The 19,697-nt window shown below is 45.4% G+C and overlaps 1 protein-coding gene across 2 annotated transcripts in view; it reads left to right on the top strand.

The window, feature by feature from the left end:
* plekhh1 (pleckstrin homology domain containing, family H (with MyTH4 domain) member 1) overlaps window positions 1-19,697 on the top strand; it is a 72,251-nt gene that overhangs the window by 8,379 nt on the left and 44,175 nt on the right. For both annotated transcript variants that reach the window (XR_006832793.1, XM_046308283.1), the window contains exon 2: window positions 11,861-12,068. Coding sequence is in view for 1 of the 2 variants with exons in the window: in XM_046308283.1 (XP_046164239.1) it covers window positions 11,916-12,068 (153 nt within the window). In the remaining variant the exon portion in view is untranslated. The remainder of the gene's footprint in view (window positions 1-11,860; window positions 12,069-19,697) is intronic.

The raw sequence follows: 19,697 nt of genomic DNA, 5'->3' as shown, positions 1-19,697 counted from the left end.
GGTGGGGAAAGGGCAGTGCGGAGTGCATTAGAGACTGCGTCATCTGGGGACCTTTTGGGGCGGTATGCGAATTGGAGTGGGTCCAGGGTGTCTGGGATGATGGTGTTGATGTGAGCCATGACCAGCCTTTCATGGCTACAGACGTGAGTGCTACGGGGCGATAGTCTTTTAGACAGGTTGCCTGGGCATAACGGGATTTCTTTCAAGTGTCCGGATTAGTGTCCCACTCCTTGAAAGTGGCAGCTCTAGCCTTGAGCTGAGTGGGGATGTTGCCTGTAATCCATGGCTTCTGGTTGGGATATGTACATAGGGTCAATGTGGGGAGAATGTCGTCGGTGTACCTATTAATGAAGCCGGAGACTGATCTGGTAAACTCCTCAATGCCATCGGATGAAGCCCGGAACATATTCCAGTCTGTGCTAGCGAAACAGTCCTGTCGCTCAGCGTCCGCTTCATCAGACCACTTTCATATTGAGCGTGTCACTTGTGCTTCCTGTTTGAGTTTTTGATTGTAAGCAGGAATCAGCAGGATACAGTTATGGTCAGATTTACCAAATGGAGGGAGAGGGAGAGGGAGAGGGAGAGGGAGAGGGAGAGGGAGAGCTTTGTATGTGTGTGGAGTAAAGTTGTTCTAGAGTTTTTTCACCTTTAATTGCACAGGTGACATGCTTGTAGAAACACTATTGTACCGGCCTGGATCCCGTTTCACTCCTGCCCTGTAATTAAGAAGGGATTGCCTTGGTCTGACTTTGGAGAGCTGGGGAGAGCTGGGGGCTGGGAGTGGGGGTGGAATACAGGCCTTGCATGGCCAGGCTGCGCTAGGCCTTGGCAGCACATATACTAAAGCTATGGAGATCTTGGTGTGGGACTGACACAGGGACTGGGGCACAGGGACTGTGTTACGAGGCATTAGGTCATTTAGTTAAAAAAGCACGGCCTGGGCCTGCTGTGTGTAGAGCTAAAGACAGTTTGAGGTTCAATGAGGAAGCTTTTATTTAATGAAGTCATCGCTGAGAGGTGAGTGTTTTTCTTTTCTCACATTGCCCCACTGAGTCATAGGAAGTGAAGTGAGGATGAGTTGTAAGGTGAAACTATTTCCATAAGATCTTCAGAGGGGTTTCACATGATTTTGCTTAGCAAAAGATGCTGTATCTTAATTTGATCATCCTATTGTTGCAGGGATTTTTCTGTACAGAAAGGAAATGCAATCTTGTATTGTATTCAAGGTTTAAAAAGGCTTCTAAAGTTTGTAATTTCCACTTTAAAATGTCAGACTGGATTAACTCTTACAAATAATTTATTTACTTGAATGTCAATATAATATAATTCAATATAATCCACATAATAATAATGTCCTGTTCAGTGTTGTGATTAGTTACTTGAAAGTAACATATTACATATTTCTCGTTAATGCGTGACATTAAAACATTACTTTGTGTGGAAAGTAACACGCTATATTACTAGTTCTATTACTTTGCGTTACTTTCATGAAAAAATGTGGATTGTTTGAGGGAGCAAGGCGAGCCGCACACACACACACACACACACACACACACACATACCAAAGATAGACTACTTACTAACTCACCCAATGATGCGCAGCTCACGCACCAGAGATGACGATGTGCTCGTGCCAAAAACCTCTCTCTCTCTCTCTTGTTAAACAATGCTGTTGGCTCAATATGCCTATTTGGAAGTTGATAGGATATTTTGGAACAGACAGATTAGATTGTTCTATTTTCAGCAGGGGAGCTATTTTCTTTCCAACCTGTTCCCCCCGCGATTGTATTTGAAATATTGTGAAGGCCTGTCTTGGCTGCATGCTGTTCACTAGGGCTGGGCGGCATTCTGTATTTGACTATATACTGGTGTAGCAATATTGATGTTATACAGGAAACGGAAACCAGTTGTTACTTACTTCATTAATGTGCTGGCTGACAACATGCCTAGTAAAGTAAAGTGTGCTTAACTATATATCTTTGTCTGTCGTGACCACAACACAAAGCATATTGAAACAGGGTGACAGCGGTTCTCAGAAGAACCTGGATCTCATCGATGTAAATGAAGAATACATCCCAGGCGGCAGTTTGAAAAAGTGCAGCTTTTACAGGCTAGTCATCGTGCCGAACGTCTACGTTAGCTGGCTATCGTGAGAGACTCCGTGCTAAAAGCTAGCCGGCTATTGGACACAAGCAGATTCGTGAGTAGCCGACGTTCCACTCAACCAGTAAATCGCCATAGAAAATGCACTGAAACCTCTAGACTTTGATGATTGTATTGTATTGTGATTTAGCACTGACCTGGAAAAGATGGAAAGAGGAATTCAATTTGTACATGGCTCTTACAATGAGAGAAAAACCCGGAGGACTACAAAGTGAAGCTACTGTATTATCCCATTGGGGGAAAAGGCAGAGAGATTTGTGAGACCCTATGTGTGGGCATTACAAAAGACAATCTCTCTCTGTTGAGGAAGTAATTGCATTACTGGATGCAGTTTGTGATCCACGGAGAAAAAAAATGAAACAATTGACAGAGATCATTTTTTGATGCGAAGCCGGGATCAAGATGAGAGTTTAGACAAATATCTCACTGAATTGAGGACTCTAGTGGACACCTGCAACGTTGGAGTAATCACAGTCTCTCTTATCAGGGACAGGATTGAGTGTGGCACGTGTGACCCACACTTAGGAGAGCTCTTACTCAGAGAGACTGATCTCAGTTTAGAGAAAGGCATACAGATTGGAAGAGCTGCAGGACTGCCCAGACGGAGAGCTAAAGTCATAAATGTACAGGGCCCTGTAGCAGTGCATGCAGTAACACAGAAAGAGAGACCGAGAGGGAGAGGAGACCCTACAGAGGGACAGAGCATTATACAGTGGAGAGCATATGGACAGAAATGTAAATCCTGTGGAAAAAACAATCACTTCTCTACAGTTTGCAAAAGGGTAGGGACCAGCAAGAGAAACAATAGTCCTGGCAATGGAAAATGCATCAGCTGACTCAGAGAGCGTTGACGGTGTTCTGTGCATCACACTCGGGCCAAAGTCAGAGAGCATCAACGTGGTGCAGGAGAAAACCACAGACCCCCAGTGCAGCTCTCTTTGCAACCATGCTGGTCAACAAAAAGTCAGTCAGATTCCAGCTAGATTGTGGTGCTAGTTGTAATGTTATCCCTGCAAACCTCATAAAAGCCAGTCACCTAGAGCCCTGCAGTCGGGTATTGGTGATGTACAACAAGTGTACTCTGACGCCACTGGGGCAGTGCGCACCTAAAGCGATCAATCCACGCAATACGAAAACCTACCGAGGGGAGTTCATGGTAGTCAACAAGAATGTGCACAGGCCCATTCTAGGCAGTAAGGCTATCCAGGCAATGGAGTTGATTACTGTGCAGCATCACAACATCCTGGCCATCGAGAAAAGAACAGGATCCTGGACTAAAGAGCCAATTAAAGAGGACTACTCTGATGTATTCCAGGGAGATGGATGCTTACCCGGCAAACTGAAGCTGGAAGTGGATGAGCGAGTGGAGCCCGTCCAGCTGCCGAAGAGAAGAGTGCCAGTAGCACTATATAAACCACTCAAAGAGGAGCTCAGTGGTCTAGAGAAAAGAAGGATGATTAAAGCAGTTGAAAAAAGCATAGATTGGATTAGCAGCCTGATTGTAGTGAAGAAACCGTCTGGAAAACTAAGAGTGTGTATTGATCCGAAACCTCTCAACAAGGCGCTCAAGGGGAGCCATTACCCACTTCTCACTATTGAAGACACGCTGCCAGATCTGAACAGGGCACGCGTGTTCTCTGTTTGTCATGTAAAAAACGGATTTTGGCATGTGGTATTGGAGGAGGAATCCAGCTATCTCACCACGTTCTCTACTCCCATGGGACGCGACAGGGTATGCACAGATAGAGAAGGAGCTGCTTGCAGAGCCCTGACAGAGACTGAAAAAGGGTATGCACAGATAGAGAAGGAGCTGCTTGCAGAGCCCTGACAGAAACTGATAAAGGGTATGCACAGATAGAGAAGGAGCTGCTTGCAGAGCCCTGACAGAGACTGAAAAGGGGTATGCACAGATAGAGAAGGAGCTGCTTGCAGAGCCCTGACAGAGACTGAAAAAGGGTATGCACAGATAGAGAAGGAGCTGCTTGCAGAGCCCTGACAGAAACTGATAAAGGGTATGCACAGATAGAGAAGGAGCTGCTTGCAGAGCCCTGACAGAGACTGAAAAAGGGTATGCACAGATAGAGAAGGAGCTGCTTGCAGAGCCCTGACAGAGACTGAAAAGTGGTATGCACAGATAGAGAAGGAGCTGCTTGCAGAGCCCTGACAGAGACTGAAAAACGGTATGCACAGATAGAGAAGGAGCTGCTTGCAGAGCCCTGACAGAGACTGAAAAAGGGTATGCACAGATAGAGAAGGAGCTGCTTGCAGAGCCCTGACAGAAACTGATAAAGGGTATGCACAGATAGAGAAGGAGCTGCTTGCAGAGCCCTGACAGAGACTGAAAAAGGGTATGCACAGATAGAGAAGGAGCTGCTTGCAGAGCCTTGACAGACTGAAAAAAGGTATGCACAGATAGAGAAGGAGCTGCTTGCAGAGCCCTGACAGACTGAAAAGGGGCATGCACAGATAGAGAAGGAGCTGCTTGCAGTGGTGTTTGGCATGAAGAGGTTCCACCAGTTCACACATGGACGAACTGTGGACGTGGAGTCAGATCACAAGACCTCTAGAGAGCATCATGACAAAGCCTCTCCACAGCGCACCAAGAAGACTACAAGGCATGCTCATGAGGCTCCAAAACTACGAGGTCAGTCTCCGATACATTCCGGGAAAACATGTGGTGCTGGCCGAGACCCTGAGCAGGGCGTACCTCACAGAACAAGCCAACAGAGGCCCTGTGGAGGTCGAAGTGGAATCAATTAATATGATACACTACCTCCCTGTGTCAAGCGAGAGACGAAAGCACATGCAGAGAGCCACTGAGCTGGAGCAGAAGCTCCAGACACTGAAAAAATGTGATCCTGCAGGAGTGGCCTGAAGTGAATAGACATGTACCCTTGGAAGTAGCCATGTATTTTTCACAACAGAGATGAGCTGAGTGTGCAAAATTGTGTTATCTTCAGAGGTGAGCGAGTCGTTGTGCCTACTGCCCTCAGGTCAGAGATAATGCAGAGAATCCATTCGTCACACATAGGAACAGAGGGGTGTCTGAGAGGAGCTCACGAGTGTGTCTACTGGCCAGGCATGAATGCACAGCTGAGAACATAACTGGCACAATGTAGCACCTGCACTGCATGAGGTATGAAGCAGCGGCAAGAAACGTTGGGGCCACACGAAGCACCAGAGCGTCCCTGGGGAAAAAATAGGGTAGGGACCGACCTGTTCCAGTTCAACGAGAGAGACGACATGGTCACAGTTGATTATCTCTCCAACTTCTGGGAAGTGGACCATTTGGAGAACACGCAGTTGTAAACGGTCATTCGAAAACTGAAGACACACTTTGCACGCTATGGGATACCTGACATCCTTTACTCAGACAATGGTCCCCAGTACTCGTCAGACGAGTTACAAAGTTTCAGCAAGGCTTGGGACTTTACACACAAAACATCGTCTCCAGGATACCATCAAAGTAATGGGAAAGTGGAATCGGCAGTGAAAACAGCGAATAACTGAAAAACTGAGCAGGTGCTGACCCATACCTGGTCCTGCTGGATCACAGAAATACCCCGTCACAAGGAACAGATGGCAGCCCTGTAATGGTGCTCATGGGAAGAGTAATAGTACAAAGACTCCTTATAATGAGTGAAAATCTTCTGAGACCGGGGATGGCAAACTGTCAGCTGGAGAAGTTCAAAGAAAGACAGCAGAAACAGGCAAAGTACTACGACACCTCTGCTAAGGACCTCACAGAGCTGCAACGAGATGACTGGGTGAGAGTTCAGCCACTCACAGGACAGAAAGAGTGGTGGCAGAGGGCCACAGTAGTCAGACCTGTGGAGCAAAGGTCCTACGAGGTGAAGACAGAACAGGGACAAGTCTTCAGGACGAACAGGCGTCACCTGAGGAAGAGCAGAGAAATAGAGGAGGATTTCCCCACTGTTGAGGAGCCTGGCACAGAGCCAGTAATCGGAGCACCAGCTGACGCCCAGCAGGGTGCTGAACACAACCTAGAGGTGAACGCTGCACCTCAACAAGAAGATCCAAACATCTCAGGTCAAGCACCTCCTGATGTAATCAACACTCCCCACGCAAGGTCTGGTAGGGCCATCCGAAGACCTGTGCATCTGAAAGAATTTGTGTGAAGGTAAAAAGTGATAATAATTAATAGACAGTCAGAGACCGTAAACAAACATTCAGTTCACATTCCAGTTTATTGCAGACATGGACTTACAATCCAAAGTTAGGTGGAGTCTCCCCTTGTTGGAAAAAAAGGAAAAAAAGAGAACATGTAGCAATATTGATGTTACTCATATTGATGATACACAGGAAACGGAAACCAGTTGTTACTTACTTCATTCATGTGCTGGTTGACAACATGCCTAGTAAAGTTTGCTTAACTATCTATCTTTGTCTGTCGTGACTACAACACAAAGCATATTGAAACAACCGGTATTTATGCACGGACCGGTTTGGGTTTTTACTTTACCTTCAACAATGGCATTTTAATGTTTGGTTTGGTAAATGTAATGCGCCATGTTTAACGTCCATTTTTATAGTTTACACCGCTACTTGAGTCATCCCTCTCCGCTCTCTCTCTCTCCATGCCGCTTTCCACACAGACCTAACCCCGCCCCCGTCACTCAAGAAGCGCGTTTGTTGTTGCTTGACAACGAGACACTTGCGTTCAGTCTGCATGGTCAATGCAGCACATGCAACAATGTTGATGACAACGAGGCTGTTTCTACTTTGATCCTAATATAAATCCACAGGCATTCTATAATTACAACATTCCTTTGTGTTTCTTACATCTGCAAACAGCTAGTTTGTATCTTCTTTGCAAGTTTAGCTAAATTGTGTTAGCCACTAATGATAATCGCTAGTTAGCTGGCTAGCATGTTGTTTGTGCAACAGTATATTCTAAATCAAAGAGCAATAGGCAAAGCATGATTATGTTGCCTATATAAATGAAGATTTAATATAGCCAAAGATTATAGAGTCCACTGATCATCACCTTGGTTCCTACCCTGTCACAATAACTCGTCCATGGCATTTTCATTCGTTGTCATGTCAAACAGCACTATATTCAAAGTGCCCACTATTAGTTAACTAACTATAGAATTGATTTCTATTTCCACGATTCCAAAAGTTCAAATCACAATTGCAACATTTGGTTAAAAATAAGGCCTCGTATTTTTGCCCATATCGTGGCAGTGTGGAAATGATCTCAAATGAGTGCAGGAAATGCAGAAATTGGTGGAAATGCAGGAAATTATTTTAGGTTGAAGTTGAATTGAACAGTATAAAACAATCAGAATGGAGACAGACCCATTGAAATCATTTAGAATATATGTGTTGCCACCCTACACACTCCTCATAAAGCAAATTTAGAACTTTTATTAATCAAAAACATAAAATACTGTCAAATACCGTCATACTGTCAATCATACCATGATATGATATTTTGGCCATATTGTCCAGACCTTCTGTTCACTGACAGATTTTCCGCCATTCTGGACTGTAGACTATGTGACCTTGTGATTGGGATACACACAATCCACAGCTAGGCAATAAAAGACAACAACAACAAAAACCAATTGATCTTCCGTGGCTAAATTATAGGCCTCTACTCCCGGTGTAGTATTCTGAATTATTACATTTCTTTCTGAACAGACAGCAGTAATTCTATACATTTGGCAAATGTATTTCATTTGATCAGTGGTGCTGCAGTACCATTCCCACAGCTAGGATTCTATAGAGAGATGGTAGTTGCAGGCTCATGTCTATCAGAACAGAGAGAGGGAGAGAGATAATAGAACGTTCATCTCATTCTAGTTCTGTGAGAGATAGGCTGCAGGCATGCTTCTCTCTCTCACCACAGCAATGGCCACACATTGGTCTCTAGGCTACAATGTTGTGCAAACCATAAACCCGGGCCGACCAACCCAAATCAATTCTTACAATATCAGGAACGGGCTGAAAATCTACATCAACATTCGCTTTTATTCAGATTTTCACCTCTCAGTGAAAAAAAATTGTTCATGCCACAAGAGGTACCGAATCCCGGCAAATAGGTTCAGGGACGAAAACGAGAGGTGCTCGATCATGATCCAGCAGGATCCAGCTCAAATTACCCACAGTCATTACCCCCCCCCCCCCCCAACAATCTCTCACAGGCTCACGTCAGAATTAGAAGTTCATTCGTGTTTGTCCAAACGTAAAATGTAGAGGTTGTACCAAACGTCAAATTTCAAAGTGTTTAAGGTTAAGTTTAGGCATTAACTCTGAATGGTTAAGTTAAGGTTTGGATAGGCATAAAACAAAAATATATTAAAAACAACTATCGCTGGATTTGAACATGCAACCTTTGGAAACAGAAGCAGACGCTTACACACCGATCCACCATCCCTTCAACCATCCCTTCAAAACCCTAGCAAAACCTGCTTGAAAGGAACAGCACTCACTGGTGCCCCAAGTGTCTGGTTTTCACATCATCTCCCAATGTCCTCAGACATGGATGGACGTCGAATACTGACTTGTACCACGGGTGATCTTGCTGTACCCCCAACACTAGTCCTGCAGTATTATTAAGAATCTCCATCTGTAGCTACGCCAACGCTAGTCCTGCAGTGTTATTGAGAAGCTCCATCTGTAGCTACCCCAACACTAGTCCTGCAGTATTATTAAGAAGCTCCATCTGTAGCTACATCAACACTAGTCCTGCAGTATTATTAAGAAGCTCCATCTGTAGCTACCCCAACGCTAGTCCTGCAGTGTTATTTAGAAGCTCCATCTGTAGCTACCCAAACGCTAGTCCTGCAGTGTTATTGAGAATCTCCATCTGTAGCTACCCCAACACTAGTCCTGCAGTATTATTAAGAAGCTCCATCTGTAGCTACCCCAACGCTAGTCCTGCAGTGTTATTGAGAAGCTCCATCTGTAGCTACCCCAACGCTAGTCCTGCAGTGTTATTGAGAAGCTCCATCTGTAGCTACCCCAACACTAGTCCTGCAGTATTATTAAGAAGCTCCATCTGTAGCTACCCCAACGCTAGTCCTGCAGTTTTATTGAGAAGCTCCATCTGTAGCTACGCCAACACTAGTCCTGCAGTATTATTAAGAAGCTCCATCTGTAGCTACCCCAACGCTAGTCCTGCAGTGTTATTGAGAAGCTCCATCTGTAGCTATCTACTCATCCATTCCTGTGGCCTGACGCTTGATATCTCTTTGTGTGAGAGATGTGGTGTTATGTGTTGTGTCTGCTTAATATGCATTTGTAATGTCGTGTGTGTGTGTGTGTGTGTGTGTGTGTGTGTGTGTGTGTGTGTGTGTGTGTGTGTGTGTGTGTGTGTGTGTGTGTGTGTGTGTGTGTGTGTGTGTGTGTGTGTGTGTGTGTGTGTGTGTGTGTGTGTGTGTGTGTGTGTGTGTGTGTGCTACAGTTTTTTTCGATTGCTAAACGACAGTGGGCACAACTGGAGTCACATGTGCAAAACTCTAACTACAGTCTGCACTACCAACAGTCACCTGAGCTAAACAGTTCACATCACCTGCAAAACTCATTCCAAGCAACACAACTCTTAACACATGGCTCAAAACACGCTCAGTGCAGCCAAACACTATGCACAACCCTCAATGAGATAACACACACTGTCACTCAGAACACACTGAGAGTAAAAACGCTAGCATCAAACACCAATACAGAAAATACAAACTTTTAATCTTTACAGTTTGAACAATTTCAGTGACTTCATACAAAGTAATATTTTCTTCAAAGAAAAGAGTGACATTCTTTCACATGATATATTACATTTTTTAGAACATAACAATTCTTTAAGGTAAATGAAAATTAGCAGTTTGCTTCAATAGTCTGTAGTAATTTACGGAATTACAGTAATGAGAAAAAAAGGTAGAAACTAAAAGTACATACTGTAATTCAAACAAATAATTGAGGGGCTAATCCTGCTAATCCGGTTTTCTTCAACATCACATCTAATGTTTTCTCTTGCCATGCACCTGGGGAAGAACCTTCTGGAGTGCCTTATCCATCCCTGGCAGTCCTCTGGACTCGTGTCCTCACATCCGGCACGCATGGCTTCCAAAAGAGACATTTGGTCATGTGGGTAGTGACCAAACACTTTCCACCTCCAGGCAGAGAAAAACTCCTCTATTGGGTTGAGGAAGGGTGAATATGCAGGCAGGTACAAAACCATAAACCTGTGATGTGCTGCAAACCAATCTGTGACAGCTGCAGAGTGGTGAAAAGCAACGTTATCGCAAACTATGACAAAAACTTTTTTTTTTTTACTGGCTCCCCCTGTTCTGCTGGCACTAGCTGAGCATAGAGCTGTTCTAGGAAAGCTATAAGCCTTTCTGTGTTGTATGGGCCAATGAGTGGTGTGTTGAGAAGCAAACCATCATTGGCCATTGCAGCACACATGGTGATATTTCCCCCCCTTTGGCCTGGAACCTCCACAGTGGCCCTTTGACCTATAACATTCCTTCCTCTGCGCCGTGTTTTGGCAAGGTTAAATCCAGCTTCATCGATAAATACAAATGAATGTTGTCTTTCCAGTGCTTCCACCTCCATTACTCTCTGAAAAACAGTAAGTGCACAGTTTTACTGTAGAAATGATAGTGTTTTTTTACTGTAAATATTTTGTATAGCTGTGTACGTAACCTCAGACGTCTTACCTGGACATATTGGTATCTTTGCTCTTTTACCCGTTCACTGTTTCGCTCGAACGGTACAGTGTATAACTGTTTCATTGTAACTTGGTGTTTCTTTAGTACTCAAGCAATAGTTGTTGTGCTGACAGAATTAACATTTTCAAATATATCATTATCAGCCAGCACTCTATCTTGAATCTCCCCTGCGCATCTGAAAATATTTTTCCTCTTCCCCCTGTTGAGGGCAGCCTTTGGGTCCTGTTGTAAAAATATATTTTACAGTCAAACTTACTGTAATATATATCTGTGTAAATATTATATAATTGCAATACAAAATAGATTCCTGTAATGTTTTCATTTACTGTAAGGATGTAACTCTCACCTGTTTGCATGATGGAAAATTCGCATTACAGATGCCACTGTGGATCTTTGCAGATTGGGTTGCACCCTCAACCCTGCCTCTCTCAATGAGAGACCATGGTTCACGACATGGTCTATAAGTGTAGCCCTTATTTCATCTGAAATAACAGCTCTTTGTCTTCTTTGTCTTCCTCCACGCATCCGCCCTCTCCCTGCCACCCTTCTCCCTCCACGAACTCATCTTCCTTGTTCCATTTCCAAAATGAGTCTTTCTGAGCTCTACCTATATATACTGTAATATGTGTGTGTGTTCACTAACAAGTCTAAAACAAGATACCTGCTTAGCCTTTCAGCTGAAATTGCAATCAGCAGTGTTTGAAAGGCACAAGGCTGAAATCTATTCCGTTTTGAATGTGTGGGTCACAGTTTTGACAGCAGTGTGTTAGCATTTGAACAAAGTGCTGTAAATCCACAGTGTTGTGCATGTTGTGTTTAAAGACATGGGATAAGTGTGTAGAGTTTTGAAAACTGTGTTCAAGCAATGAAAAACGAACTAGAGTTTGGTCCACATGAACTGCTGCTGTGCAGACTGTAGTTAGAGTTTTGCACGTGACTCCAGTTGTGTCCACTGTCGTTTAGCAATCGAAAAACTGTAATCACTGTGTGTTGTTTGGCAGGTCCGGGTCAGTCGGTCGGCTACCAGTCTGCGAGTTCTGTCGGTCAGCGGTCAAGATGGCGGACGTCTTGGAGAGCGGCGGGGCGGGAGCAGGCTCTGTAGGAGGAGCCGGCAGCGTGGATTGGCAGAAGCATTGCGTTGCCTTGGAGATGCAGCTGCTCAGGTTCCGTCTGCAGGCGGGGAAGATCCGAGAGCTGCTGGCTGAGAAGGTGAGAGAGGGGGGGCATCATGGCTAATGTAGTATATCCACCATCACGTGCCGTTGCTACTTTGTACTGTCTAAGGCAGCGTTTTTGCCCTAGCACTAGACCTGATTCTACTAATCAACACATCATCAAACCTTTGATTAGTAGAATCAGCTGTGTAGTGCTTGGGCAAAAACAAACTGTGCACTTAGCTGTATTTGAGTTCCCAAGACCAGGATAAAGAAACACTGGTCTGATGGAAAAGAACAAACAGTTGTACCCAAATCTACATGATTCTGTCATCACATAACATAAAGTACCAGATTATGTTTCCCACCCACGGGGCAGCCTTGCCAGTGTGTGTTTTGACCTGACATTGATTTGGCTGTGCATGAATGAACTGTACTATGTCCAAAATGCACCGTTTGTTTACCATTATACAGCCAACAGACACAGACCGTGTGGGATCTGGTTATGCTATGATGATGATCATTTGTGTTGATTTAGTAGAACCGGCTGGTTCAAGAACATTTTCTTTGAGTATTCCTCCTTGGCCAGTTGCCACACTGACACAAAAGACTACCTGTGAATGAACACCTACAACCTCCCTCCTCCTATCCCTCTGTCTCTCCCTTTGGTGCTTTTGTCGTCCTCTAGACTCTGTCATGCTGCATTGACCTCTGTGTAGCAAAAAATGGTTAACTGTCTGTTCCTTGTCTGTTCCAAACAGCCCTGCATGAAAGCAAGTAAACTGCTGACTTGTGTGAATGAGTGCCTGAGGGAAAATACAGGTGTGTGTGTGTGTGTGTGTGTGTGTGTGTGTGTGTGTGTGTGTGTGTGTGTGTGTGTGTGTGTGTGTGTGTGTGTGTGTGTGTGTGTGTGTGTGTGTGTGTGTGTGTGTGTGTGTGTGTGTGTGTGTGTGTGTGTGTGTGTGTATCAGGGAGGCTGCTGAGGGGAGGACGGCTCATAAGAACGGCTTGAACGGAACAAATGAAATGGCATTAAACGCATGGAAACCATGTATTTGATACCATTCCGCTGACTCTGCTCCAGCCATTACCACGAGCCCGTCCTCCCCAATGAAGGTGCCACCAACCTCCTGCGTAAGTGTTCTGAGAAAGTTCCTTATAAAATCCTTCCAGAAACAGTATAGAAACATTTACGAGGGATAGTTCTTAACATTTTTAATTGTACCATGAAACAAACATTTTTCCTTGCTTGTTTCAAAACATTCTAATAATGTTCAGAGTATGTAAAAAAAAGGGCTAACCAAGAAAAACTTCCAAAAACACTAATTCAAGGCAAAACATTGTTGGAGCAACAAAAAAGGCAGAGATCATTTATTATTTAGTCACTTGCTTAGTGTTCGGAGTAACGTTGTTCTTAAGCAACCTTTTGAAAGTCATTTTGCTCTGGGGCTGCTTCTTGCTAGCTGTAAGGGAGTATAAAACCAAGTATATTTGCATTGTTTTGGTAAGGAGGACTGTCATTTTAAGTTTCAGCCCTTATCCTCCTGCTGCTGTAGGTCAGTCAGCCGGATGTTTACAGGGCAAATTTAGGATTAATGATAAGATCATAAAGTCTCTCTGTTGCCCAGTGGCCTCTGTAGGATTTACTTTTCTGTCTCTTGTCAACCTATCAGTCCTCTACCTTCACTCTCACTCTCTGTGTGTGTGTGTGTGTGTGTGTGTGTGTGTGTGTGTGTGTGTGTGTGTGTGTGTGTGTGTGTGTGTGTGTGTGTGTGTGTGTGTGTGTGTGTGTGTGTGTGTGTGTGTGTGTGTGTGTGTGTGTGTGTGTGTGTGTTGTTTGGCAGGTCAGACGGTCGGTTACCAGTCTGCGAGTTCTGTCTGTCTGTCGGTGTCACGTGTGTGTGGCAGGGGTGTGAGGCAATCATTCCAAACAGCAATAACATGGCCGATTAGCACTCAACACCCTCCCCCTCCCCAGAGAGAACACACTCAGCAACAACACAGACCTCCACCCACCATCCTTGTGTGTGTGTGTGTGTGTGTGTGTGTGTGTGTGTGTGTGTGTGTGTGTGTGTGTGTGTGTGTGTGTGTGTGTGTGTGTGTGTGTGTGTGTGTGTGTGTGTGTGTGTGTGTGTGTGTGTGTGTGTGTGTGTGTGTGTGTGTGTGTGTGTGTGTGTGTGTGTGTTAATCACTGTGTGTTGTTTGGCAGGTCAGACGGTCGGTTCCCAGTCTGCGAGTTCTGTCTGTCTGTCGGTGTCGCGTGTGTGTGGCAGGGGTGTGAGGCAATCATTCCAAACAGCAATAACATGGCCGATTAGCACTCAACACCCTCCCCCTCCCCAGAGAGAACACACTCCGAAACAACACAGACCTCCACCCACCATCCTTGTGTGTGTGTGTGTGTGTGTGTGTGTGAAATATGCCTCGTTTGCTCTTTATAGAAGAGCTGTTTTCTATTAGTGATGGATTGGCTACAGTAAGTAAACACGAGACATGTGGACTTAGGAAGAAATTCATGTAACTATGAATGTCTTCCTAATGGCCCTAAGAAGTGGAGACGTGTGCTCTATCATGTGATGCAGGTCAATGGCCACCCCAGAGAGGAAGTCTATAGAAGGCAAAAGGCTACTGGCTCTGAGTGCACTGCACATATAAACATGATTTGTTGGGTTAGTTTGTTGATTTTATAGTACTGGAACCAAACGTGTGGAGCCTAAAAACATAGGATGAGTATAGTGCAAAGGAGACTAGAAGCTGTGTTCTCCAACCAAATTAGGTCTCACTGGACTTTGGGAAGAGATCTGAAATAAGCTTTTGGACTGGAAGATTAGAGAGAAAGGACTCGTTCTCTGTCTCTCACACCCATCTTCCCTTTGTTTATCTTTCCTCATGTAACATGTTGACCTCTGGATGTCCACTTAATGATTGAGCCAACATTTCACGAAACCATCAACAGTAACAATGGCTCTCACTAACCATTAACAGCCATATCACTGGGTTAATGATTATACTGTAGTCAGTTGCAGCTGAAACACCGAGGTAGATGGATGTTGGAGTTTGGCGAAGAACAGCCTGCGCTTTCTCTCTCTCTCTCTCTCTCTTTGGTATTAAGACAATAGAGTATAAGTTGCAGGTAAGGCTAACCTACAGACCAGCAGCAGCTTTCTGAGGGTCTGCAAAAAAGGTGTAGAATGCAGGCATACATTCATGGGAGTATTCTTAGATGTATGTTTACTGCTAGCTGCATTTCCAGGTCCTCTTTCAAATACTTGTTTGGATGTCTCACTATGGGATTCCCTGATAGGCGGATCACTACAGGAGGAACCAATCACACAACTCCTGTCAGGGAGACAGACCGGGTTGAGTGGCAAAAGCGGCGAGTCCTTCCCTGCCAGTCGCCCCACCGCTGGTTATTCTCGCTCTCTTTCTCAAAAGCCTGTGATTGCGCCCCCGCCCCCGCCCCTGCCTGTGTACTGGAGGCCTAGCTTAAAAATGGACCACTATAAGTATGAAGAGGGGTTCCTGCATGTGGCAATACCACCTACTGTACTGGAGCGCCCGCGCCCCCCCGCCCCTGCCTGTGTACTGGAGGCCTAGCTTAAAAATGGACCACTATAAGTATGAAGAGGGGTTCCTGCATGTGGCAATACCACCTACTGTACTGGAGCGCCCGCGCCCCGCCCGCGCCCCCGCCCCTGCCTGTGTACTGTAGGCCTAGCTTAAAAATGGACCACTATAAGTATGAAGAGGGGTTCCTGCAGGTGCATGAACCTTTTACTTTTTAGTTTTGGTCCACCAGCTTCAAACAGCTGTAAAAAAATATATATATATATTTTTTTTGTATTTGAAAAGATATTTCACAGCGATTTAGATGTTACAATGATTCCCTACACTAATCAGTGCTTGTTTTCTCACATAAACTGAAATTGAGCAAACAGTATAGAATTTTTGCAACCAGAAAAGGACCGAGCGATTTCCACTAGAAGAAGTCAGAACAGCTTTCCCATTTTGACAGATGCTGCTCCGGCGGGAGAAATTAATAGGCAAATATCTCAATACTGTGAAACACTATCATTTCACTATTACTGCAGACACTTCATATATATATATTTTGAACATTTTCAGAAATTCCAAAGCAAAGATCCTATGTATTGTACCTTTAAACATACAAAAAAGGCTAGTGAATTTGCCAGCTTGTCCCAATGAGTTTAGGTTAGCATGCTAATCGATTAGCATGCACCCCAGCCTGGATATTTTTGTCAGTGAAACATGACGAACTGAATACATTATGTACAGTATATTAACGCATCATTATCAAATATTGTAATGAGGAAACATTTGAGAAGTGAATGGCCAACATATTCACTCCAAAACAGGAGTTGATTTTCTCTCAACTCAGCTCAAAAACATCTGCCATGTATTTTAGAATGGCAGACTCATCACATGACCAATATCTGTTCTCTGATTGGAAGATTCCCAAAAAAATCGATCAAAATTGCTCAGTTTTATGGAAAAATGTTGCAGCAACCATTGCCGCAAGGCCAGCTAAACCACCAAACTAGCTTTCCTAGCCAGACTGTAAAAATGCTAGCTCTCCTCTCTCATTTAGTTCAACCCACTTTCCCTCGTGACGTGTTGAGTAGACTGACTGACCTAGCTTCACAGCTCGACTGTCAAGAGCAACGCTTTGTTCATTGAGAGACAAAGAAAGCACATGCTTTCTCCAGCTGACATTGTGCTAATTAGCTAGGTTTATAGTTTTTTTTTTTTTTAGCTTTTACCTTTCTCCTCTTTCTCTACATTCACTTGTTTGTGTTAACTAGACAGACCGGTTGAGCCTCACTGCATTACGTTCATGAGAGAATATCAGCCCAAAGTCGAACAACGCAACCATTTAGGGATGCAGGATGGGTAACAGTGGTTTTGACCGCGGACCAAGCCAATCGTTCAAAATGTAACAAGTAGTTTTGGGTGTCAGGAAAAATGTAAAAAGTGCATTCTTTTCTTTAGGAATGTAGTGGAGTAAAAGTGAAAGTTGTTAAGAATATAAATAGTCATGTAAAGTGTACATTACCTAAAAAACTACTTAAGAACTACTTTACATTATTTTGCTTTACACAACTGGAGGAAGCTCATGTTCCGTATGCTTATTTTCACATTAGCATTCTACCAGCACACAGGACGCTTCTCAGGTTTTCCTTTCAGGGCACAGCCTATAAATATCTTGTTGTCTCCTTCGGGCTAGCACACGCTCCACGGACGTTCAGCAAGTGTGTTGGACAGCTCTAGCACCCCCGAGTAATCAGGGGACTGAGTGTTGGGGGTTGATGGCGCCCACCATCTCCATAGTACCACTAAGACTACTGAGGATGAGAGACCTCCAGCATTGGGTATCTGCCCAGCATCTGTGCACACCACGACACCTCAATAGAAAGTTAAGGGTGACCACAGAATGACTCTCGGCTCTCCGACATTGGAGAAGCCTCTCGATCTTCGACTCAGGCACTCCCCTACGGTTAGTATCAATGAGGAAAGTGGTGATAACAGGCACACTCACGGTGTGGGGCGGCACAGTTTTACAAAGGAAGACCAGTATACGGATTGGGGTCCCCACAGTTACGCCATGCTATTATAAACTGCGTCAAACTGCTGACATTGTTCCTTTCATTGAAACACTTTCAGCCTTTCCTTCAGAATTGTCACATCCTAGGGCCTCCTGAGTTGCGCAGTGGTCTAAGGCACTGCATCGCAGTGCTAGCTGTGCCACTAGAGATTCTGGTTGGAGTTCAGGCTCTGTCTCAGCCGGCTGCGACCGGGAGACCCATGGGGGCAGCGCACAATTGGCCCAGCGTCGCCTGGGTTAGGGGAGGGTTTGGCCGGCAGGGATGTCCTTGTCCCATTGCGCTCTAGCGACTCCTGTGGCGGGCTGGGCGCGGTGCACGCTGACACGGCTGCCAGGTGTACGGTGTTTCCTCTGAGATATTGGTGCGGCTGGCTTCCAGGTTAAGCAGGCATTGTGTCAAGAAGCAGTGCGGCTTTGCTGGGTTGTGTTTCGGAGGACGCGCGTCTCTTGACCTTCGCCTCTCCTGAGTCCGTACGGGAGTTGCAGCGATGGGACAAGACTGTAACTAACTACCAATTGAATACCATGAAATTGGGGAGAGATGGGGTAAATAAAAATAAAAAAAGACAAAATAATAAGGAAAAATATCAAAGAAAAAGAAAGGTCCAATACGACTGTGGTGGCCTTTCGGAAAAGCTGACCACGACTCCATTTTGCTGATCCCTGCCTACAGACAGAAATTAAAACAAGAGGCTCCCACGCTGAGGTCTGTCCAACGCTGGTCAGACCAAGCTGACTCTACACTCCAAGACTGCTTCCATCACGTGGACTGGGACATGTTTCGTATTGCGTCAGATGGGAATATTGACGAATACGCTGATTCGGTGTGCGAGTTCATTAGAACGTTCGTCGAAGATGTCGTTCACATAGCAACGATAAAAACATTCCCTAACCAGAAACCGTGGATTGATGGCAGCATTCGCGTGAAACTGAAAGCGCGAACCACTGCTTTTAATCAGGGCAAGGTGTCTGGCAACATGACTGAATACAAACAGTGCAGCTATTCCCTCCGTAAGGCTATCAAACAAGCTAAGCGTCAGTACAGAGACAAAGTGGAATCTCAATTCAATGGCTCAGACACAAGAGGCATGTGGCAGGGTCTACAGTCAATCACGGACTACAAGATGAAATCCAGCCCAGTCACGGACCAGGATGTCTTGCTCCCAGGCAGACTAAATAACTTTTTTGCCCGCTTTGAGGACAATACAGTGCCACTGACACGGCCTGCAACGGAAACATGCAGTCTCTCCTTCACTGCAGCCGAGGTGAGTAAGACATTTAAACGTGTTAACCCTCGCAAGGCTGCAGGCCCAGACGGCATCCCCAGCCGCGCCCTCCGAGCATGCGCAGACCAGCTGGCCGGTGTGTTTACGGACATATTCAATCAATCCCTATACCAGTCTGCTGTTCCCACATGCTTCAAGAGGGCCACCATTGTTCCTGTTCCCAAGAAAGCTAAGGTAACTGAGCTAAACGACTACCGCCCCGTAGCACTCACTTCCGTCATCATGAAGTGCTTTGAGAGACTAGTCAAGGACCATATCACCTCCACCCTACCTGACACCCTAGACCCCCTCCAATTTGCTTACCGCCCAAATAGGTCCACAGACGATGCAATCTCAACCACACTGCACACTGCCCTAACCCACCTGGACAAGAGGAATACCTATGTGAGAATGCTGTTCATCGACTACAGCTCGGCATTCAACACCATAGTACCCTCCAAGCTCGTCATCAAGCTCGAGACCCTGGGTCTCGACCCCGCCCTGTGCAACTGGGTACTGGACTTCCTGACTGGCCGCCCCCAGGTGGTGAGGGTAGGCAACAACATCTCCTCCCCGCTGATCCTCAACACGGGGGCCCCACAAGGGTGCGTTCTGAGCCCTCTCCTGTACTCCCTGTTCACCCACGACTGCGTGGCCACGCACGCCTCCAACTCAATCATCAAGTTTGCGGACGACACAACAGTGGTAGGCTTGATTATCAACAACGACGAGACGGCCTACAGGGAGGAGGTGAGGGCCCTTGGAGTGTGGTGTCAGGAAAATAACCTCACACTCA

The sequence above is a fragment of the Oncorhynchus gorbuscha genome, linkage group LG17 (genome assembly GCF_021184085.1).
Source record: "Oncorhynchus gorbuscha isolate QuinsamMale2020 ecotype Even-year linkage group LG17, OgorEven_v1.0, whole genome shotgun sequence".
Taxonomy (NCBI): Eukaryota; Metazoa; Chordata; class Actinopteri; order Salmoniformes; family Salmonidae; genus Oncorhynchus; species Oncorhynchus gorbuscha.
Note: the sequence above shows the minus strand (reverse complement) of the source record. Positions and strands in the feature narration are given on the sequence as shown.